Source organism: Molossus molossus, unplaced genomic scaffold (assembly GCF_014108415.1).
Source record: "Molossus molossus isolate mMolMol1 unplaced genomic scaffold, mMolMol1.p scaffold_m16_p_18, whole genome shotgun sequence".
Classification (NCBI taxonomy): domain Eukaryota; kingdom Metazoa; phylum Chordata; class Mammalia; order Chiroptera; family Molossidae; genus Molossus; species Molossus molossus.
The window spans coordinates 25,463,059-25,487,233 of NW_023425353.1; the positions used below are offsets into that span (position 1 = coordinate 25,463,059).

Sequence of the window (24,175 nt, forward strand, 5' to 3'; positions counted from 1 at the left end):
TTATAGATGGGGAAGTAGAGGCTCAGAGAGAGAAGATGAGGCCACAGAGCAAGTTTCTGTCAGAGCGCTCTGGACTCCTGGGTCAGCTCCACGTCCTGCACCATGATGTGGCCAGAGCTAGAGGCCCAGGTCGTTCTAAGCCTGGGCTATTCTCCTATACTCCAGTGCTACGGGGCTCAGTCATTTGTTCAGCAGCTGTGTGCTGGGCCCTGGGGGGGTATATCAGTGAACAAGGGCAGTTTCACTTTCCTGGAGCTCACAGACATCGCACAGTGATTGACTGTGGTGAGCCCCGGGATTCTGTACGGCAGGGGCCCCACTGAGGAGGACTTTCCCGAGGAAGTGATGTGTCAGCTGACGAAGAGCTGTCTAAGCAGAAGTGACAGCTCATGCAAATAGCCTGAGCTGAGAGAGAGCCTGGCATGGTCAAGGGCCTGGAAGAAGGTCAGAGTGTCAGGAACACAAAGTACATGGGGCAAAGTGGCTTGTGATGAGGCTGCTGAGGAAGGAGGAGCCAATGACAGAGGGTTGTGCAAGCACAGTCAGGATGTTAAGGAAGTCACTAGGGGTTTTAAGCAGGGGCAGGCTATAGTCAGATTTACGTTCTAAAAATATCTCCTTCAACCACTTGTTCTTTCCCTCGGACTTTCATTAATTTTATGTTTTTGTTCAGTGTATTAGTTAAAGTACTCTTGAAGAAGCTGCTACAATAAAGAGACTCAAAAATACAGTAGTTTGGAGATAGAAGATTATTCTCTTTAGCTTAATAGTTTAAATGTAGGCAGTCCAGAGCTGATGCAGCAGTGCCACAGTACTGGGGACGCAGGCTCCTACACTGTTGCTTTGCCATCCTTATCATTTGGCTTCTGTTTCAGAGTCCAAGATGGCTGCTCTAGCTCAGGTCATCACACCTGCATGCCAGGCACTGGAAGGGGGTTAAAAGGAAGAGGAGAACACGCCTTCTTCCTTTTACAGGTGTGACCTGACCTGGAAATGCACATGTCACTTTCTCTCATACCCCATAGGCCAGAACCTAGTTATATGGTCATACCATATAGGAATGTAGTTTTTAGCTTGGCAAGTATTTAGTGGGCATATACTCTGAAGATTTATCTCAAGAGATGATATTTGAACTGGGCCTTGAAGGATGAAGAGGCATTAGCTGTGTAAAATAAAGAGGGTAGAGCACTTTAGGTATACAAAGAGGAATGAGGAATAGTCCTCGACCCTAGTATTCCACAACCAAGCTAGGAAGATGGGAGATCAACTGGGCCATGAACTTCAAGACAAGCAGTGGTCAGCTCTGGCCTTTACTTGCTGTATGGGCTTAACCTCTTTGATCTTTTATTTTCGTTAATCTTCATCCAAGGATTTTTTTTTTTTTTTTTTTAGATACAGTTGAAGGGAGGGAGCGAGGGAGAGAGAGAGAAACATACATGTGAATGAGACACATCAGTTGGTTGTCTCCCGCACAACCCTGACGGAGGCCACTCAGGTACGAGCCCTTAACTGCAATTGAACCTGTGACCCTTCAGTCCTCAGGCTGGCACTCCAACCGCTGCACCAGGGCACCTCTTTGATCTTTTAAATTTTTTAAAAATTAATTTTTTTATCCTTACCCAAGGATATTTTTTTTTATTGATTTTAGAGAGGATGGAGAGAGAGAGAGAAAGAGAGGGAGAGAGAAACATTGATTGATTGCCTCCTGTATGCACCCCAACTGGTGATCAAACCCACAACCTAGGTATGTGACCTGACTGGGAATTGAACCCGCAACCTTTGGTGTACAGGACAGTGTTCCAATCAACTGAGCCACCCGGACAGGGCTGATCTTTCAATTTTTTATCTATAAAAACTCATGTGCATCACATGTGAAATGTGTTTTGTAAATTGCAAGGCACCAAGCAAATGAGATTTGTTAGGGTTATTAAGGGTATGTATGTATTATGCCCTTTGTGTGCATGTGTGTAAAGAAGAAACATTTCTTCCCTGCCTTTCTCTAATTTTTCTAACCTCCCTAACCAGTAAAGCTCGCAGAGACAGTATCTATATTACTTAGGATATTTCTAGTTGAAAGTGATAGAACTCAACTCAAACTCTTAGAAACACACACACACACACACACAACACAGTGAGAGAGATGGGGAAATGGGGGTGATGAGAATAAGTGAATGAATGAATGAATTTATTGGCTCATTTAACCAAACAGAAGACAAAACAGACATTGCTAGGGCAGCTAGAACCAGGGTCTCAACCAGCAAATGTGCAACTATCTGTGTCTGTGCCTGTGACACTCCATGTCTTGCCTCTACTGTACTCTGTGTTGGGGCTTCATTTTCACCTACTGCAAATGGGTTTTCTGTGTGTGGTAGGGAGTCTGGCTCTGCTACTAGAAAGGAAAGGGGAGTCTTTCCTCAATAAGCTTTAGGTGGAAAAATCCCAGAGAAGGATTTTGATTGGTCTGCTTGAGTCACGTGCCCAAACCTGGGCCAATCATTAAGGTCAGAGGAATGGGATACTATGATTGATCTATCTTGCTCACGTGGTCTCATCTATAGCTAGGGTAGATGGGGAGGGCAAGTTCAGCTCTTTTTATTTATTTTATTTTATTTTTTAAATTATTACCCGAGGACATGCTTAGAGAGAGGATGGGAGAGAGAGAGAAATACCAGTTGGTTGCCTTTTGTATGCTTCCCACCAGGTATGTGCAACCCAGGTATGTGCCCTGATAGGGAATCGAACCCACAATCTTTTGGTGCACGCGATGATGCTCAACCAGTTGAGCCACTCCGGCTGGGCTAGTTCAGCTCTTTTTAAAGGAAGGATGCATTCCTCCAGGCAAAGCAACAAGCATTTGATTCTTCAGTGTCTCTCTCCTGCAGCCTGAGAGACCTGTTAGATCTTTTATTTCAGAAAGAATTCTTGGTGAGTGTTTTTGTCTCTCTCCTTCCCAAGGTGTGTGGCTCTGTAGCTGCGGTGGAAGAGCGGCTCAGAGGTCAGGAGATGTCGCTGCCTTGCAGTGGGCTTTCCGAGGGCACGGGCTCTTCCTCCAACATCCCAGAAGAAACGGATGATGTGAACAATTCCAGAGTCTATGCCTCTTCCTTCATGAGGGCAGCAACCCGGTCTGAGGTTGCTGCTTTGCCTGCTCTCACGGAGGATGAAGAAGGCAGGATGCAGACCAGCAGGGGAATGCAGGCTGACTCCTCCTCTGAGGCCTGTACCAGTCCAGAGCCTCCCCAGGATGGTAAGTGTGTGGAGGTCTGAATGCTTATACACACTCACTTATATATCCCTAACCCAGTCCATCATTTATTCCTTCCATCTTCCTCATCCACACGTCGTCTGGTTATTCAGCCATTTACCTGCACAAAGAGAAACCTAGGGGAGTCATCCGTGATACCTCCCTCTCCCTCTGGTCACCTCTGTTGTCCATCACCCAGTCCTATCCATTGATCTAAATATCTCTCAGGTCCATCTGGTTCTCTACATTGCACCCATCCCCCTGACTCATCTAAGCTACTATCTTCTTGTTGGATGGCTGCACAGCCTTCCTTTGTCCTCCCAGATCTACTCTGACCTCTCACTAGTCCTTTCTCCAGAGTGTTTTTTAAAAACAACTCATGTCACCCCTTGCTTAAAGCCCTTACGTGGCTCCCCATTGCACATAGGGACCAAATCAAAACTCTTCCTCCAGCCCAGGCCAGTTTGGCTCAGCGGTTGAGCGTCGGTCTGCAGACCAGAGAGTCCCGGGTTGGGTTCCTACTAGGGGCATGAACCACAAAAAACAAACAAACAAAAACAACAAAACTCTTCCTCCAAACCAGCAAGGCCCTGTGTGGTTTGTCCCTGCCTGCTTCTCCATCTTCACTTCATAACACAAACCCATTCTCACCAGCTGCTTCTAAAGATACTTTCTATCCAAGTATACCAGGCTTCCTTCTGAAATAAAAATTTGGAAGGCCTTGTCCCTTAGTAATCATGGCTCAATAAATGTCCCAGGCTCTGACCTATTGCTTCTCCTCCCTTGTGGAAGAGAGAGGAAGAAGAAAGAGGGTGTAAGAGTTCACTCCACCATCCTTCTCCTTTTGGAAGGAGCTTGGGAGCCTCCCCCTCGCTGAAAGGTGGAGACAGGGGGCAGGGCTTTCCTGCAAAGGCAGAAATGATGAAAATGCTCATTACATTCAGGGTCTGATTCAGATCTGATTTAAGTGAGAAACTGTGACCAAGTCTGACTTTCTAAGAATTATAATAATACTACTGATTTCCAAATGGTTTTTATTCAAGTGTCTTTTTTAAAACTTTCTATTGAACATCAACTACAGAGACTTCGTGGAAAATCGAGATCAATGAGGCCAAAAGGAAGCTGATGGAGAATATCCTGCTCTACAAAGAGGAGAAACTGGACAGCATTGAACTTTTTGGCCCCTGATTACCAGAACACAGCTGAGGACCCTGTCCTCGATGGGAAAGACAACTGTCAAATCAAGACAACGGTCTGGGGCAGAATCCAAGGTCTCCCAGGAAACACAAACCAAACATCAGCCTCCCTGGTGGGAAGAGAAACTTCCAATTTCCAGAGTGAGTGAAGGGAGAAGGAGCCTCAGCTTTCGGAGACAGCAAAAGCCATGAAGTTCTCTTCCTTTCTGGGTTTTGTTAGAGCTGGTATCAGGAGCCAGAAATGGAAACCCTGGTACATGGGCTAAGGATGTGGGCAGTTTTGTGGTTCAGGGGAAGGTGTGACGTTAACCACCCCAGCAGATGCCCGTTGCCCTGCTCTCACTCCTCGACAACTGACAGAGCATCCTGAATGCTGATGGCACTTTCCACAGTTAAGATCTCTGGGTCATATTTGCCAACAACTACCTGCGAACTTCCATGACCTGAAAGATTTTCAGCTTGTGTTCCAGTGCAGTTCTTGACTCACTTCTCAAGGTCTCAAGTTTTATAAATGCCAGACACCTGGCAAAGGGCTCTGTGGGTTTTCTGTTTTCTCTTTTGGAAATCTTGTAACCCACAGATATTTATTGAATATCTACTTTACACCTTTATCCTCCCATTCCACTAATGCTAATATTTCTAATGGAGCTTTTATTTTGAGAATATGTGTTATTTATGGCTAGATGAAGAATCAGAAGAACTGGTTTCATATCTGATTCTGCTGCTAATTAAGTCAATTATGTAATTTCTGAAACCTTAGTTTCCTTGTAAGTAACACCTGTTCTTTCTCCCTACCTGGGCTATTGGGAAGAACAGGTGAGAGATGGCTGTAGACGTACTGTACTTTGAAAATGCACTTGTCCTGTTTTATAAAATAAATAAATAAAAAGACATTGAACGTATTTCTTCATGTACCTAATGTTTATGCAGTGAGTATATTTCTGAAGTCATGTTGCAGATCATTTTGTGAAACAAATGCTCTTTTATATTCAGTGTGCCCTATTTTAGATAATCCTACTATAGTGATTTTTTCCTTTTATTTTTATTTATTTACTTATTTTTTAAATCCTCACCCGAGGACATTTTTACATTTATCTTCAGATAGAGTGGGATGGAGAAAGAGAGGAAGAGAGAGAGAGAGAAACATTGAGTGGTTGCCACCCACACGACCCCAGCTGGGGCGGGGGACAAACTGCAGCTGAGGTACGTGCCCCTAGCGGGAACCAAACCTGGGACTCTCTGGTACACAGGCTGATGCTCTAATAGCTGAACCAAATCGGCCAGGGCTATTTAATTTTTTATCTTTACCCGAGACATTTTTTTGGGATTCATCTTCAGATAGAGTGGGAAGGAGTGGGGGGAGGGAGGGAGAGAGAGAGAAACATCAACGTGAAAGAGAGACATCGACTGGCCGCCACCCACACAACCCCAACAGGGTCCAGGGACAAACTGCAACTGAGGTACGTGCCCTTAGCGGGAACCGAACCCAGGACTCTCTGGTTCGCAGGCTGACGCTCTAACCACTGAGCAAAACCAGCCAGGGCTCCTTTTTATTTTTGTAAAATAAAAATACATTGATAAAGTCAACAGATATTTTGTAAGTAGTGTTGTGTCCAGATGCATTTGTTTGGAGAAGTTGCTCTGCATCCATGAACCGGGGTACTGTGGGTTGGCCCGGAGATTGGGCACTGGCTGTAAATGGCTGTTAATAACTGTGTGATCTTGGGCCAAGGTAAGGAGTTACTCTGAGCCTCTGTTTCTTCATCTATACAATGGGGAGGATAAAAAGTACCTGTTTCATAGGTTTATTGACAGAGCAAGGGACAGATCCTGCCTGGAGCACGCATTCCACAGCCTCCCAGTAAAGTCAGCTTTGTACTGATATGTAACAAAGCCTGGTGGGCTCCAGCCCAGGTGGACAGTGATCTGTACTGACACCCCTATCTTAAGCTCTGGTGGCTGTGAGAATTGAACTAAAATGTGGGTCACAGCCCTGGCTGGTTTGGCTCAGAGGTTAGAGCGTTGGCCCACAGACCAATGAGTTGCGGGTTCTATTCCAGTCAAGGGCATGTACCTCTGTTGTGATTCATCCCCGCCCCTGGTCAGGGTCACGCAGTAGGCAGCCACTCGATGTGTCCCTTCTATGTCAGTGCCCCCCCTCCACCCCGTTCCTCCCTCTCCCTTCCACTCTGTCTAAACAAAAATGGAAAAATGTACTCTGGTGAGGATAAAAAGAAAAAATGTAGGTCACATTCCCCAAGTAGGACTTGGTGTGTGGTAAGCACCTTACAATTATAAGCAGGGTATTTCCAGGGCTCTTTGAGCAATAGAGGGCAGATGCTAATAGGATACTGGTTATCCAGTCATATTACATTTCTAGACTAGGGCTTCATATATTTCTGGAGAGATTCATTGAGAACATGATTAAAGCTACAGACCTCCCCTCAGCAAGCTGTAAATACATACACATACAACTCTGTATAGTCATTCTAGGGTTTCATGGGTACCACAGTGCCTTTCCATGAATCCCCAGAGTGTTGGATGGCCTGACTTTTTTTTAAAGTTAATAAGATGCATGTGACCAAAAAATCCAAACAGTCCTAAAGGTCACCTGGTGGAAAGGAAGGTTTTTGTTTTTTTTTAAATCCTCACCTAAGGATACTTTTCCATTATCTTCAGATAGAGTAGGAGGGAGGGAGAGAGAGAGAAACATCCATGTGAGAGAGACACATAAATTGGTTGCCTCCAACAGGACCCCAAACAGGGCCAGGGACCCAACCGTAACCAAGGTACGTGACCTTGACCAGAATTGAACCTGCTGCTCTTTGGTCTGAGGGCCGACGCTCTAATTGCTGAGCCAAACCAGCCAGGGCGAAAGGAAGCTTTTTAACCACTTAGAACTTAGTTTCTCGTTTCTTCTTCCCAGAGGCAACCACTGTTACTAGCTTATTACTAGTTCCAGAGATGATAAAAAAAATTTTTTATCTTGTTGCTCAACTTCATTAATCATGTGTGTATTATATGCTGTTGAGTTGGCTCTGACCCCTGGCAACTCTGTGAATGAGTGATGTTCACAATGTCCTCTTCCTCAACAGCCCTGCTCAGCTCCTGTAGACTCATGCCTATGGCTTCTTTTATGGAGTCAATACATCTCATATTTGGTCTTCCTCTTTTCCTGCTGCCTTCTATTTTTCCCATCATTACTGTCTTTTCCAAGGAACCCTGCCTTCTCATGATGTGCCCAAAGTAGGACAGTTTCAGTTTTGTCATTTTTGCCTACAGTGATGTTTCAGTCTTAATTTGCTTTAGGACCCACTTGTTCATCTTTCTGGTGGTCAAGGGTATTCAGAGAGTTTTCCTCAAGCACCATACTTCAGATGAATCCTTTTTTCCCCCTATTAGCCTTCTTCACTGTCCATCTTTTGCATTTGTACATATTAATTGGGAATCTGAGGGGTGTGTATGATCTTAGTTAGCCTTGGTCTCCAATGACACATCTTAGCTCTTGGTGACCTTTCCTAATTCTTCCACTGCCCTACTTCTGAGTCTTGGCCTTCTCTTGATTTCTTGGTTACAGTCTCCATCTGAACAAATGACTGAAACAAGGTAAGCATTAGTCATTAGGGAAATATAAATCAAAACCACAGTGAGATACTACCTGCTAGCATGGCTAAAATAAAAAAGACAGACAGCCTGGCTGGTGTGGCTCAGTGGTTGAGCATTGACCCATGAACCAAGAGGTCGCCAGTTTGATTCCCAGTTAGGGCACATGCCCAGGTTGTGGGCCCGATCCCCAGTGGGGGGCATGCAGGAGGCGGCCAATCGATGTTTTCTCTCTATTCCTTTCCCTCTCCCTTCCTCTCTCTCTGAAAATCAATAAGGAAAAAAAAAAAAAAAAAAAAGACAAAACTTGGTAAGAATGTGGAGAAATTGGAACCCTCGTGCTTTGGTGTTGGGACAGTAAAATGGTGAGCTGCTTTTCCCCACATTCTCAGCTGCAAAAGGTTAAACATAGTTTCCGTATGACCCAGCAATTCTGGTAGATAGCTACCTAAGAGAGATGAAACCATATGTCCATACAAAAACTTGTGCACCAGTGTTCACAGCAATATTCAGAATAGCAAAAAGTAGAAACAACCCAAGTGTTCATCAACAGATAAACAGAATGTGCTACATCTATGCATTGGAATATCAAATTTATTTAATTTAAACATCCATAAGAAAGAATGAAATACTGATACATGTTACAACGTGGACAAACCTGGAAATGATTTTATTAAATAAAATGTATGATTCCGTTTTTTTAAATGTCCAGAACAGGCATATCTACAGAGATAGAAACACTAGGAGTCAGGAGGAGGGAGGTTGAGGAGGGAAGCAGTAATGGTCATAAGATTTGGGTGATGAAAATGTTCTAACATTAGATTATGGTTATGGTGATGGTTGCACAACTCTAAATATACTTAAAAATTATACACTAAAAATCATTTTGTCTGTTAAAAAACCATTGAACTATATATAGGTGAACTTTATGGTATGTAAATTATATTAATAAAGCTGCTAAAAACACAAATACACAATGGTCATTCTTAGGCATTAAAAAAAAAAATGAGGTTTCACTCCTCTCTCTTTTATTATTACTTTTTGCTACACACAGGGTATTTCATTCACACTGCTCTGGGTCCTGTGTTTTCTCACATCTTTCTTGGCCCTTCTTTCTCTACAGTACTTTTGGATCATTTCATTCTTTTTGCCTGATATTCTATTGTATGGATATTCTGTACTCTATATAACTATCTTTACTTGCTGCATATTAAGGTCATTTTCATTCTTGCACTACACACAGTGATGCCTTCCAAGGATGTTGTACCAATTTACATGACCATCAGTGTCATATGGGAAATAATTTCCCTACATCCTCAGCTGCAAAGAATATTATCATGCTTTGAAAACTATATATTTACTGATTAAAATTTTTTAAATATTTTACATTTATTTTTTAGAGAGAGAGACAGAAACATTGATGTGAGCGAGACATCAATCGGCTTCTTCCTGCATGTCCCCCCACTGGGGACCCAGCGGGGAGCCTGAAACCCAGGCATGTTCCCTGACCAGGAATCCAACCAGGACCTCTTAGTCCATGGGACGACACTCAATCCATTGAGCCACACAGGCTGGGCTATATTTATTCATTTAGAGAGAGAGAGAGAGAGAGAGAGAGAGAGAGAGAGACACACACACACATCAATTTGTTTCACTTATTTATGCATTAATTGGTTAATTCTTGTATGTGCCCTGAATGGGGTCTGAACCTGAAACCTTGTCATATGCAACCTTGGCAGATCCAGATGAGGCTCTAACTGGCCAGGACAATATTATCTTGCTTTTTAATCACTGTCAATCTAATGTGCGAAAACAGTTTTATTTGTACTTTCTAAAGGACTGAAGTAGAGCCATTTTTTTTAATGTTATTTCTGTTCATTAGTTCATTTCCTGGTCTATTTTATTATTTTCTTTTTTTATCCTCACCGGAGGACATTTTTACATGTATTTTCAGATAGAGCGGGAGGGAGAGAGGGAGGGAGAGAGAGAGAAACAGCGTGAGAGAGAGACATCCAGTGGTTGTGCGCCACACGACCCCAACCGGGGCGGGGACAAACTGCACCCGAGATACTTACTGCCCTTAACCGCTGAGCGGGAACCAAACCGGGGAACTCCCCGGTCCGCGGGCCAACGCTCTAACTGCGGAGCCAAACCAGCCAGGGCATTTCCTGGTCTACTTTAGCCTCACCCGAGGACATTTTTTTTTGTTTTTCGTTCGGATAGAGTGGGAAGGAGAGAGGGGAAGAGAGGGCGAGAGAGGAAGAGGGGGAGAGAGCAACATCAACGTGAAAGCGACACATCGAGTGGTCGCCACCGGCAGGACCCAACCAAGGCCGAGGACAAACTGCAACCGAGGTACGTGCCCTTAGCGAGAACCGAACCGGGGGTCTCTCTGGACCGTAGGCCACGCTCTAACCGCTGAGCCAAACCGGCCAGGGCTCCTGGTCTATTTTAGTATGAATTCTTTTATTGCTGTAGTTTTTAACATAGTAAGGCCATCAGACCTTTGTCATATGTTGCAACTATTTTCCTTGTCTTTTTAGTTGTTGCCAGGCAGATATTTTAGTTTTGTGTAGTCTCTTTTTTTTCCCTTGCCTTCTTACTTCTAATTCTAACTCTGCCACTTTCTGGGTGTGTCACTTGGTCTTTCTGAGCCAGCGTACTGCTTTGTATATGGATGGGGTGATGGTGCTGGTGTAAGTTTGATGAGCGTATCCGATTTGAAAGCAAGTGGTCAACGGAAGGTAACGCTAAGCAGCAGGAAGCTGCTCTCCAGAATCCCGGTCCGCGGACGCCCCCTACCTCCTCAGAGGGCGGCCCCCGGAACTGCGCGCGGCCTTGCCTTAACTTCGCGCTCTTCGGCCACGTGAATGGCTCCGCCCCACCTCGCTCCTGACCAATGGACGGGTTTCATAAGGAGTAGGCTCCCGCCTTCCAGACTCCTGGCCAACAGGCGAGCTCCATCTTGCTCGGAGTCTCGCCCGTCATGGATTGGAGCAATAGGCGCCTTCAGTCTAGAACAGGACCCGCCCCCGACGTACGCTGGTCTGCGGCCCGCCGTGCTCGTTCCGGGAGGCGGGCGCAGCGGAGGCCCGTAGAGTCGGATCTCGGGCGGAGGCCGCAGGATTGGGGCGGGCCGCGAGCGGGCGGCCGGGGCGGGACGTCCGGGCCGTGGGGGCGGCGTGGCCGGCGTCTGGGCCGCGGCACAGGGACGGAAGGGGCATCCGGGCGGGGCGGGGGTTGTTCCAAGGCGGCGGACCCGGGCGCTGCCGGCTCCTGAAGGGCGGCTCGGGCCTCTTCTGGCCCGGGCGGGTCCACGGGGCCGCGGGAGCCGGGCGGGCCGCGCGCCGGTCCGGCCCTGCCCTGCGGCCCGCCATCGGCGTTTCGGGCCTCGGGCCGCGGGTCCGGCCGCCATGTGTCGACCTTAAAGCGCCTGTAGTCTTTGAAGCGCTTTGACATCTCTGAAGGGCTTTGTATTGCAAACTAAATCGAAGCGCTTTGTAATCCCGGAAGCGCTTTGACATCGCCGAAGTAGCGCTGTGCAAACCGAAGCGTTTGGTAATCGCGGAAACATATTGGGGCTTAGAAACCGGAAGAAGTGTTTAGTAAATTTTGCAGCGTTTTGACTTCTCCGAAGCGCTTTGACATCTCTGAAATCTAGAGGACTGTGATGGGCAGTGGAAAGAAGGGGGAAAGGTCAGTAAGGCTGGTCCCCTGGCTCTGACCTTCGGGGTTGCCCTCGCCTAGGGAGCCCGGGGATGGCGGGAGTCTGAGGAGGGGCAGCTAAGAGGGGTGGTGTTGGAATCCACGTCTCCTCTACCTTGCAGGTGCCCATGGCGTCGGAGCGGCGCAAGGTCAAGTACCACTGTAGCAGCACTTCGGAAGAGTGTTCCCGCAAGCGCAGTTGCCTCCGGGAGACCAGTGATGTGGCCCCCTCCGGACGGCCAGGACAAAGCTCTGCATCGCGTTCTGGAGGGGTCAGCAGCCCCAAGCGCCTGAAAGCCCAGGACGACGATGTGGCCTGCACACCGAAGTTGCCCTGGGACTCAACCCACCGCAGAAATTCCTCCTCCTCTTCCTCCTCCCATTCCTCTGGCCCAGGTGTGGACGGGGCTGCCTCCAAAGGCTGCCTGATTCAGAGCTCACGGGGTTTCCTTTCTTCTGGGGGATCCCCACTGCGCCCCGCCAACTCTTCTGTAGAAGAAATGGCTTCTCTAGAGGAGGAAACCTGCAGCCTTAAGGTAGGTGGCTGCCGCGCCTTGCAACCAGCAAAGCCCCTTCCACGTGGCTTGAGATGTTGGGGATGGGAATTTTGGTGGAAGGAAAGAGACTAAGATCAATATCTCTGGGGTCTTCCCAGAGGTGTACTTCGTACAAACACAGACTACCAAGCAAGCAGCTGGCCAGGGAGGAGGCCTAAAGTTTCCTGGAGAGGTCGTTTTCAAACAGCGGCACTTTGGAACTACTTGGAAAGCTTTAAAATATTTAGGACTGCCTCCCACCCTGACTTAATTGGGCTAGGGTGTGGTCTGTACTTCCCCAGTTTTAAATGCTGGTCAGGTCCTTGTAATGTGCATCCAGGTTAGAGAATCGCTGAAGTAGAATGTGGATTGCATGCTCAGGAGACACAGATGTGTGTTATTTTAGTGGTAAATTTAGGAATTGTGTCCTTGTACTTTGAACCACTGTGAATCAGAACCAGGAAAAGAGAACTTGGTTTTTGGTATGAATGGTATCCAGAATGTTGGAGTTCTGGTCGGTGGGGCAGGGGTGGTTTTGCAGGTTAAACAGTTAGTTCCCCAATGGGAACATGGGGGAGGGTTTCTGAGTATTTGCAGGCAGACTAAGGAGTGCTTCACAGGAGGTTTACAGCCACTCATTCATTTTATATTAACCTGTTTTTTTGTTTTGTTTTGTTTTGTTTTTGGAAAGGGTAATAAAGTTTTTCCAGCTTTTTTTTATTTTTTATTTTTATCCTCATTTGAGGACATTTTTGAATTTCTCTAGATAGAGCGGGAGGGAGGGAGAGAGAGAGAGAGAGAGAGAAAGAAACATCGATGTGAGAGGGATACATCGAGTGGTTGCCACCCTCACGATCCCAACTGAGGCCCGGGACAAACTGCAACCGAGGTACGTGCCCTTAGTGGAACCGAACCAAGGCTCTGGTCCACAGGTCAACGCTCTAACCTCTAACCACTGAGCAAACCCAGCCAGGGCTTTCCCAGCTTTTTGTGTGTGTGTGAGGGAAAGTTGAACATGAGTCTGTTGGAAGTAGAAGCAAATACACTTCAGTCTCTTGGTCTGCTGGTTTCCCATTAGAGTGGAATGAGTACCAGCTAATATTCACTTATTCAATCAGGGTTTGAACAGATATTTATTGAGAGCCTAGTTTGTGTCAGGCAGTGTTCTGGTTGCTTATGATTCTCCAGTAACAAAACAAATCACTGCCCTCTTAGAGTTTACATTTTAGGTTTTGGAGCTCTGGGCTTTAAAAGGGGAGGAGTTCTGCCCTGGCCATTTTGGCTCAGCGGTTAGAGCCTCAGCCTGCGGCCCAGAGAGACCTGGGTTCAGTTCCCGCTAAAGGCGCGTACCTCGGTTGCAGTTTGTCCCCGGCCCTGGTTGATCGTGCAGGTGGCAGCCGCTCCATGTGTCCCTTTCACGTCGATGTTTATCTTTCTCTCTCTTCTTCTCTTTCCCTCCCACTCTGTCTGAACAAAAAAATGGAAAAATGTCCTCGAGTGAGGATAAAAAAATAAATAAAAGGGGAGGAGTTCTGCATGTGGAAGAGTGGAGGTGGGAGAGGGGAAGATGGGCTGTCCGTAGAAAAGAGTTATCTTACAAAAGCAATAAAAACAAAGTCCCAAGGAAAGTGGGTTTGTCTTTAGGTCTGATCATTGGTTTCTTATATGGAACTGAAAAATGTAGTATTTGGCTTTTTATCTTGGGGAACTCTTGGGCTAAGTGCCCAGGCCAGGTGTTTTCAGTGTGGACCTTGTAGAACTCTTGTATGGGCATGTGGATTTTTAAAGATTTTAATGGTGAATCGAAAAGCTTTGTCTTTGACATAAGCATACTGAATATGACTCATATATAAACAAGGTGAATGTGAAGCTTTGCTCATACAATTTAATCTTGTCTTTAATCCTTCTTGATGGAATTTCAGTGGATGTGGGTACAACATAAAATACTATCAATTAATTAAATTTAACTTCTATGGCAGTTCCAGGTAGATTGAAGCCTGGTATTAGGAGGGGTAGAAAAATTAACCTTGCTTAATCTTTGGGGTGTGCTGCATTCCTGGCTCCCGCAGCCCTGCAGATCAGGAACTCAAGACGTAAGGTGTGGCCTCTAAGCCAGGTAGGTCTAATGTTAGCATGGACCCACCTTTCTCTCATTTAGCCCTAAAGTGTCTTTTGTCAAAATCAATTTAATGGTTAACCATAGAGCAATGAATAGTCCGAGCATGTCTCAGAAGAAGCCTTTGGGTTCACCAGTGCCTCAATTTCGGTCAATAAGCATTTGAGGGTGGTTGTATGCCAAACACTGTCGGATCTTGGAGCCATGAGATGGCTTCTGAGGGGCAGTCTGTTGGGAGAGTTGGAGAAGTCATGAGGCTGTCTCATGATGTGGTATGGTGGAGCAAAGAGCCCAGAACAGAGGCTGGAGAGGTGGGTAGGGGGGCAGATTACTGCAGGGTTTTATTAGCCAAAGGAATGTGGATTTTATTCTAAGCCATTAGAGAGTTTAGACAGAACTCTACAAAGAGGGAAGGCAGATTTGCATTTTTGAAAGATCACTCATGTTGAGTGAGATTAGAATATGAGGATATGGATATTGTCAATCCTAATTGCCCATCTCTAGTACTGCTAAGGGCTCTCCCTAGAGTGTATTTGTTCGAAAACAAGGTGTACAGTGTTTTACTTATTTGATGAATTACAAAATGCCTCTCTTACCTTCCCCTCAATCTGTATCTCTTCCCCCTTTACTCTGCAGTCATGTTTGAACTTGTTGGTCTAATAAGTCCTGTCAGCAACCACAGCTTAGGGCACTTACAAAAAATGGCATGTTCTTCCCCTAGATCCTTCCAAGGTCCCCTCAGCACTTTTGTACCTTCTACCCACACATCATTTGCTCTTCTATGTTTGCTTTGTGACCTTTGAGGGATACACACTTGGCTTTGTATGTGGTCACCCCTGTCCCCCTTTCTGCTGCCTCAGCACAGAGGCCTCTATGCCAGGTCATAGAATATTCAGGGGAAGATGTTTGTCTTATCCCATGGTGGCTGCTATAACAAAGCACCACAGACTGAGTGGTTTATAAACATCAGGAATTTATTTCTCACAGTTCTGGAGGATGGGAGTCTGAGATCACAGTGCCAATATGATCAGGTGATGGCTATCTTCAGTGTTGCAGACTTTTCATTTTGTCCTCACATGACAGAAAGGATCATGGGAGCTCTTTTGGGGCCTCTTTTATAAGAACATTTCTAAGGGCTTCACTTTCATGACCTAATCATTTTCCAAAGGCTCCTCCACCTGGTACCATCACCTTGGGGTCAGATTTCAACATGAATTTGAGGGGGGACACATTAAGACCTTAGGTAGAGTGGGGCATTTTGGAATCATTAGAGATATTTGCTGGCCAGCCTCAATTGTTTGTTCCTATCACCTCTAGGACAGTTGTTTGAGAGGTTTTCTCAAGTTCTAAATCTAGCTAATGATCTTTGTTTATAGAGAAGGTTTGTAGAGAAAGGATGGCAGGGAGCTTGTTAGGAACCCTTGAAATTGTTCAGGCTGGGCGCTCTCCGTCTCAGGAACACACCTGAGGCCCATCCCCTCCCAATTTCCTACCCCGCCTGTTACCTTTTATTTTGCCTCTGTTAATTTGTTCCCTGAGCCCATTTTTTCTACAGCTCGCTTCTTCTACCTCTGACTTTCTAAATAAAAAAAAGAAATCATTCAGGCTGGCAGTGATGAGAGCTGGAACAACATCTCCACTTAATCTTTTCCTCCTGCCTGCCTTCAGAAATGTATAATTCACTAAGTAGTACTGCCAAAAAACCCCTAAATCTCTCCTTTTTTTAAAAAAAGTTCTCATCTGAGGATATGTTTATTGATTTTAGAGAGCGAGAGGAAGGGGGAGAGAGAGAGAGAAAGAATCATTAGTCAGTTGCTTCCTGTACACACTGCAACTAGGGATCAAACACTCAACCTTTTGGTGTACAGGACAATGCTCCAGCCAGCTGAGCCACCCTGCCAGGGCTAAATCTCCTTTTCAAAGCCATGTGGTTTGTCTCTGCTCTTGTACTTTCTGCTTAGTCTTGACCTTTATAGCCTCTTACCCACTGTTGAAACTCGTCTTCAGTGATTGTAGGTTCTCGTTGTCTTTAACATCTCAGCCTTTGATACTCTTTCTCAACTTTCGTATTTTCCCTATTCTCCCTTGGTTTCCAGGATGGTAGAGGGAACTTGAATTTGAATTCTGCTTCTGCCATTTACAATCCATGTACCAGTGTACCTCTCTGTAAAGAGTGGGTGACAGCTGTGGCAGCTCTGTAAAATGTAAGTCCGTATGAAAATGTAAGGTATGGCCCTAGCTGGTTTGGCTCAGTGGTTAGAGCGTCGGCCTGTGGTCCAGAGAGATTCGGGTTCGATTCCTGCTAAGGGCGTGTACCTCAGTTGCAGTTTGTCCCCGGCCCTGGTTGGGTATGTGGGTGGCGGCCACTCAATGTGCCCCTTTCATGTCGATGTTTCTCTCTCTCTCTCTTCCTTTCCCTCCCTCCCGTTCTATCTGAACAGAAAATGGAAAAATGTCCTTGAGTAAGGATAAAAAAAAATGTAAGGTACTTTTTTTTTTTTTTTTTTGATTTTTAATCCTCACCTGAGGACACTTTTTGCATTCATAGAGCGAGAGGAAGAGAGAGAGAAACATCGACGTGAGAGAGACACATCGACTGGCTGCCACCCACGCAACCCCAGCTGGGGTCAGGGACAAACTGCAACTGAGGCACGTGTCCTTAGTGGAAACCAAACCAGGGTCTCTCTGGACCGTGGGCTGATGCTCTAATCAGCCAGGGCTAAGCTATGTTATTACAGTTGGCCCTCGTTCATCGTGGTTGCCGCAATAAGTGAATTTCCGCGAAGTGGGATTCTTTCTTTATAAATCAAATATTTTCGCAGTTAGAGCATAGAAAAACCTATTTACGACCTTCTAAATACATTTTTTAACATTATTAGAGCCTCTAGACATGAAATAACACCCTTTAGTCACCATTACACTTGTGTTACCCAATATATTAAACAAAATAAGAGAAAATAAGACATATTAGACGTTACAAATATCGTATTATTGTTATTGTACATTTAATTACACACACACACACACACAGTTCTTATACACAACCACTAACCTGTGGAAATAGTGCAACTTGTTCGATGATGAAGTGATGAAGATGAAGAGATGTACTACACAACAAAGAAGAGCAAAGTTACTGCTCCTCTGCAGGCACGACCTCAGTAGGTGCGTCGTCATCCTCTTCCGCTGAAGGAGACTAGGAGCAGGCAGTGGGTGTCTGGGTGCGCGGCTGAAGAACATCGTGATAGGTAGTTGCTGGTGCTGTCTTTTCATATGCGTGAGGAGGCCTTTGTAGGGTTCTATCGCTCCATCGAGTGCTTTCCAGAACTGCAATGCATCGGTCATTTGTGGGTCCCATTCGCCAGTCGTGTCCTGTGCTACCTTAATAGTTCTCATGACTTGCGAGAGACGCTCAAGTATAAGGCCAACTTCCTCCTCCTGACCCTCAGGAACCTCTGGCTGCTCTTCCTCCTCCTCACTCACAGACTTAGTCATCTCCACCAGATCCTTGTCAGTTAAGGGATCCGAATATGTCTCCAGCAGCTCATCCACATCATCGCGGTCAGCAGAGCCAGCTTCTCTGTGGAGAACGACACTCTTCAGATGATACTTCTGGAACTTCTCGAACCAACCCTTGTTCGCTGTGAAATCCATGAACGTAGCAGAAGAGGGTCCTGGTTGAGGTTCGTCTGCCGTAAAGCACTGATAGAGCTGCTTCGACTTCTCCCAGATGACCAGCGAATTCAACGGAATGTTTTTCTTGTGGCTGTCACTGATCCAAACGGCTAGGGCAGACTGTTTTCACTATGAACTTATTACGACTTGTCACGACGTGCTTTGCTTCCTTGTTGAAAGAGACTGTAGCTGTTGCACGGATGTTCTTTTCATCTTTATAGATGGAGCGAATGGTAGACCCATTCAAGTTGTAATGGCGGGCAGCCTCCACGATTTTCTTGCCGTCTTTGATCATATCCAAAAGTTTCACCTTCTCCTGGATGGTAAGCATCTTGCTCTGGCACTTAGTTTCATCGTCAGAAGGCTTAGAAGAAGCAGCATGTTTAGGAGCCATCGTGGGGCTTAGATAAAAGTTCTCAGAAATCGCAAACACTCACAAGAACAAAGATGCTCCTGATGCGTAGTGATGTAGAAGTGTGTATGAGAGAAACGAACTTGCATGAAGCTGAGCCAATCATTGGTCAGGATAGGAAGAGGATAAGATACCCGATCAGTGAACAGCATGCTTTGATTGGCTTGGTTTCACCACACTCGATATTTTGGGAAAAAGTTATTGCCCACACACAAGGAGTGGTTGAGCAGTTGCACGTGGTGGTGAGGGATTTGCGGAGGTGCTTGACTACATAGGCCTACAGTCCATACATACAGTAATTTTCATTTTAATTGTAATACAGGGGTGTATAATTGACTCAGACAACCAAGCGCGCGCTGTATCATTTTCACTGACTCGATCAACTTTTTAATGAATATATTTGAAAAAACTGATAGAGACTTCTGGTCAAGATGGCGGCGTAGGTAAATGTGGTATCACGTCCTCCCACAACCACATCACAGTTACAACTAAACTACAGAACAACCATCATTCAAAACCGCCTGAAATCAAGTTGGATGGAAGTCCTACAACTATGGAATTAAAGCAGCAGCCACATCCAGACTGGTCGGAGGGGCGGAAGGGTGGGGGCACGAGGGCCGGTGGCCAGACGGGCTGGTCCCACACCCACGTGTGGCGGATAAAAATCAGGAGGATACCTCGACTGGGAAGGTCCTTCCTGAGGACTGAGGGATCCCTGTCCCACACCAGGTGCCCCGCTCAGGGTTCCAGTGCCAGGAAGAGAAGTCCCCATAACTTCTGGCTGGTAAAACCAGCGCGAACTGAGGCTCAGGGAAGCTAAAGTGGCTGGAGCCCCAGGCAGCTCCTTAAAGGGCCTGCGCACGAACTTATCAGACTCTCTCCCTCTAAGCTTGGAGGGGAGGCAGCTCCAGAGGCACCAGAGACATACAGGGAAGAACTGAGCTGTTTGGCACTGGAGCGAGGGCTGGAGAGGGGGCTTTCCCTGGGACAAACCTGCTGTCAGAGGCCTTTGTTCCTTTGGTGAGCCCTTCCCTGGTGCGGTAGACAGAAGCCATATCTGGGACTCCAGCAACCTGGCTCATACTGGTAGCCCTGCCCTGGTGACTCCCTGAGGCCCGGCCCCACCCCACCCCACCCCACCCCACCCCACCCCACCCCACTTTCAGGCCCACCCAAGCTGTTGCCACTTGCTTAACCATAGGATTGGCCTGTCTTGGATCCTGCTTCAAGTTTTTCCTAAATTCTTTCAAACGAGCAGCATCTGGTCTCAGCTAGCCCCATACTTCTCATTAAGTAATACACAGAAACAAACACAGGGAGGGAGCCAAAATGAGGAGACAAAGAAACAGGTCCCAAATGAAAGAACAGAACAAAACCCCAAGAAAAGAACTAAGCGAAAGGGAGATAAGCAACCTAACAGATGCTGAGTTCAAAATACTGCTTATAAGGATGCTCAATGAACTTAGTGAGAACATCTGTGAACTTAGTGTGGGCCTCAAGAGCATAAAAAGGACCAGTCAGAAATTAAGGATGCACAGTCATAAATGAAGAAGGCACTAACTGAAATAATAATTTACACAGCTTCAGTAGTAGAGTACGTAAATCCAAGAAGCAAACCATCGATTTGGAATATAAGGAAGCAAAAAATGCCCAATCAGAACAGCAAAAAGAAAAAAAAATCCAAAAAAATGAGGATAGTGTAAGGAGCCTCTGGGACAACTTCAAGCATGCCAACATTCGCATCTTGGGGGTGCCAGAAGGAGAAGAGCGAGAACAAGAAATCAAAAACCTGTTTGAAACAATAATGGCAGAAAACTTTGCTAATTTGGTGAAGGAAACAGACATACAGGTCCGGGAAGCACAGAGAGTCCCAACCAAGATGAACCCCAAGAGGCCCACACCAAGACACATAATCAAAATGCAAAAGGTTCAAGACAACAAGAGAATCTTAAAAGCAGCAAAAGAAAGGCACCTAGTTACCTACAAGGGAGTTCCCATAAGGCTGTCAGCTGATTTCTCAAAAGAAACTTTGCAGGCCAGAAGGGAGTGGCAAGAAATATTCAGAGTGATGAAGAGCAAGAACCTACAACCAAGATTACTCTATCCTGCAAAGCTGTCATTTAGAATCGATGGCCATATACAGACTTTCCCAGATAAGAAAAAGTTAAAGGAGTTAATCACCACCAAACCGTTATTATATGAAATGATGAAGGGTCTTTTTGAAGAAAAAGATAAAATATATGAACAAACAAAATGGCAGTGAATACGTATCTATCAACAATGGAATCTACAAACAAAACGAACAGATAGAACAGAAACATTCTCATAGATACAGAGAACATTTTGTTGGTTGCTAGATGGGAGGGGGGTTGGGGGAATGGGTGAAAAAGTGAAGAGATTAAGAAGTACAAATTCATTGCTAGACTGGCAAACCTCAAAGGGAAAGGGTTTGGGGGGTGGGGGGTGGGAAGAAATAAACCAAAGAACTTATATGCATAACCAATGGACACAGACAATAGTGTGGGAAAAGGCGGGAGGGGGGAGGAGGGGATCATTGGGGGGAAATGTGGAACATCTGTAATACATTTTACATTCAACAATAAAGATTAAAAAAAAAAAAGAAGGATTAAAAAAAAAAAAAGGAAAGAAAAAACTGTGATAGAGTGAAGCCACGAAAGTCAAAGCGTGAAGTGGCGAGGGACAACTGCATTCTTTATCTTTTTTTACTCCCACAACTACAGTCCTGGTCTTCTCTACCAGGGTTTGCAAACTGGCAGTTCATAATCAGAATGTGACCTGCTAGGTCCTCACAGTATTTAACATTTTGGTAAGTTCACATTAAAAATATATGCCTCTACGCTCTGGCCGGTTTGGCTTTGCGGTTAGACCTTCTGCCTGTGGACTGAAAGGACGTAGGTTCAATCCCCTGCCCTGGGTCATGTGGGAGGCAGCCGATCAAGAGTCACATCAATGTTTTTCTTTTTTCTCTTCATCTCTATCTTCTGCCACTCTATAAAAATCAAAGGAAAAATATCCTCAGATGTAGATTAATAACAGTATGTATATGTGCCTCTCGTTCAAACCTCTGCCTTGAACTCAAGACTTGAGTGACCTCCTCCCCTTCCACAGTTTCTACTCCCTTTCCTGTTTTATTTTTCTCCCTAGCACTTTTCACTCTCTAACATATATACTGCTTTTCCTTTGATTTTCTCTTCCCTCACCAACTAGAATATAAACTCCAGGAAGCAGGCATATTTTTGTATGTTTTATTGAATGCTAAACTCCAGATCCAGAACCAGGCCTGCTGGCACATAGTAAATGTTCAATAAATATTTGCTGACAGGATTAAAAATGCATTAAGTTTGAGATTTCTTGTTTTACTTGAAAAACCAGAATCTGTAACTCGAGGTTTGTACTTCCAAGTGGCTGCAGGTGGCTTGAGGTGGGAAGCTGTGGTCATTCAGGAAGTGCATGGGCTCCTCAGTTTGCTGTGGACCACGCCTTCCTATGTTTTACACCAGGCCTGGGGAAGCAAGAGGGGCAGTTGGTCCCACAGGCAGAGTTGGGGGAGTCAAAGAAGGGTGTGGGGCCTTAAAGTATGAAATGAGACTGAGGCAAGGGTATGGCAAGCAGAGGAAATAAGATGTGCCAGTGACAGTGTATAAGGGTGTGATGGGCCAGTCAGAGAAGCAAGTAGTGAAGCAGTGGGCTGGGAAGTGTGACTCTGTCCTGTAGGGCAGGCTCAGGGAGCCTTCATTTTTATTTTTAATATTACTGGATTTTCTTAAATATGGAAGGATATAAAGAAAACAAAAATGGCCCATAATTTCCTTTCCCAAATAATCCCTGTAGGCATTTTTAAAAATGTCTAACATGTTAGAAAATTCAGAGATTCAAAATGAAAGTAAAAGCAACATTTCCTATCTCCCCAAAGTTAAGAGCTGCCGAAAATTGAAGTACTTCGAGAAAAATACTATCTAGATATATGTATTTCCAAAGGCTTAATGATTTTTTGTTTAAACAAAGATATGTGATTCTTGGGGGGAAAATTCAAGTAATACAAAAAGCATATAAAATAAGAGCTTAAGCCCCTTTTCCTCTTTTCCCTTAATCCCCAAAGATATCTTTCAGACTTTATTTGCAAATATATACACGTAAGGCATTTTTGTCTTTTTAGATGTGAGATTACACTATGGTTGTTAGTTACTTACTGTATAGCATGGATATCAGAGCTCCCTCATTCTTTTTAAAAGCTGTATCCTGTTGCCCGGCTGGTGTGGCTCAGTGGTTGAGCATTGACCCATGCACCAAGAGGTTGACAGTTCAATTCCTGGTCAGGGCACATGCCCAGGTTGTAGGCCCAATCCCCAGTGGAGGGCATGCAGGAGGCAGCCAGCCAGTCCATGTTCTCTCTCATTGATGTTTCTATCTCTCTCTCCCTCTCCCTTTTTCTCTCTCTGAATAAAAAAAACTGTATCGTGTTTACTTAATTTAACCATTCCCTTATTGATGGACATCTCTTGTAGTAGACTCCACTTTTCCTCAGTAGAGGAAAAAGATTAAAAGTTTAGTGTGGAGTGTCTTTCTTCAATTGTTTGTCTGTCTGAGAGGAATTTAATACAAATGAATTAGAAGTGCAAGTTGTAGGGGCTGTAGAATGCCTTGGGATAATGGTAAATGCAGGTAATAGGTGGGATGTATGGACTGCACTGCTTTAGGGGTGGTTCTCAGGGAAAATTTATGGCACATTCTTTTTTTTTTTTTTTCAAATATGGCACATTCTTACATCAGGCTGGAATTAAACTGGATCTGAGTTTCACAGCAAATTAATGTGGTGAGCTAATAATCTAGCTTCTTTCCTGTGTACTCTGGAATGGTTGTATGTGGAGGAGAAGAGAAGAAAGGGGCTGAGACTACCAGTATCTCTGAGCAGATTTGGTGTAAGGGGTTAGATCTCTTGATTGATCCTGGGAACCAAGGTACCTTCCAACACCAAGGTTTGATTTGGGAGGAGGAGTTTGTAGAGAACTTTAAGGAAGCTGGGGGTGGGGGTGTAGTGGGAAGCATACTGCCCTCAGGAGTCAGAAGATTCACTTCTTAGAGGACCCCCTGGGTTTTCTTGACTATTAGCTGGGATTGGGTTAGCTGGCTTCTAGGGACCCTTCCAGTACTAATATGTTAAGTTTCTATTTTGCCAGGGTGTATTCTAAAGTATGTGGTAGTCCTTGCCCTCAAGGAAGGAGCTTGCAGTCTAGTGTTAGCATACTGTTGATCTCTCTGCTCATTCCTTCCCACTGCAGTATAAGGATATTATCTGATAAGTGTGAGAAAGTGAATATTAAGAAATAGCAGCACATCCTGGCCAATGTGGCTCAGTTGGTTGGAGCGTTGTCCAGTACACGAAAAGGTCATGGGTTCAATTCTTGGTCAGGACACATAGCCGGGTTGCAGGTTGGATCTGTGGTTGGGACATGTGCAGGAGGCAAGTGATCAATATTTCACTCTTTTTTTTTTTATCCTCACCTGTGGACATTTTTGTGTTTATCTTCAGATAAAGTGGGAGGGAGAAGAGAGAGAGAGAGATATTGATGTGAGAGGGACACATCGACTAGTTGCTACCCACACGACCCCAACCGGGGCTGGGGACAAACTGCAACCAGAGGTTCGTGCCCTTAGTGGGAACTGAACCTA

At 45.4% G+C, this 24,175-nt stretch overlaps 2 protein-coding genes across 4 annotated transcripts in view; both read left to right on the forward strand.

Moving 5' to 3' along the window:
* The window catches only part of IRAK2 (interleukin 1 receptor associated kinase 2), a 71,284-nt gene extending 65,951 nt beyond the window's left edge, over positions 1 to 5,333 (forward strand). The window contains exons 12-13 of the mRNA XM_036267227.1: positions 2,956 to 3,247; positions 4,326 to 5,333. Of these exons, the coding sequence (XP_036123120.1) occupies positions 2,956 to 3,247; positions 4,326 to 4,432 (399 nt within the window). The 3' untranslated portion in view covers positions 4,433 to 5,333. The remainder of the gene's footprint in view (positions 1 to 2,955; positions 3,248 to 4,325) is intronic.
* Positions 5,334 to 10,363: 5,030 nt separating this feature from the next.
* The window catches only part of TATDN2 (TatD DNase domain containing 2), a 28,987-nt gene continuing 15,175 nt past the window's right edge, over positions 10,364 to 24,175 (forward strand). For 2 of the 3 annotated variants that reach the window (XM_036266400.1, XM_036266402.1), the window contains exons 1-2: positions 11,465 to 11,739; positions 11,871 to 12,284. In XM_036266400.1, coding sequence (XP_036122293.1) covers positions 11,877 to 12,284 — 408 coding nt within the window. In that variant the 5' untranslated portion in view covers positions 11,465 to 11,739; positions 11,871 to 11,876. Of the gene's footprint in view, positions 10,399 to 11,464; positions 11,740 to 11,870; positions 12,285 to 24,175 lie in introns of those variants that run through there. The other variant, XM_036266401.1, reaches the window with a different exon arrangement.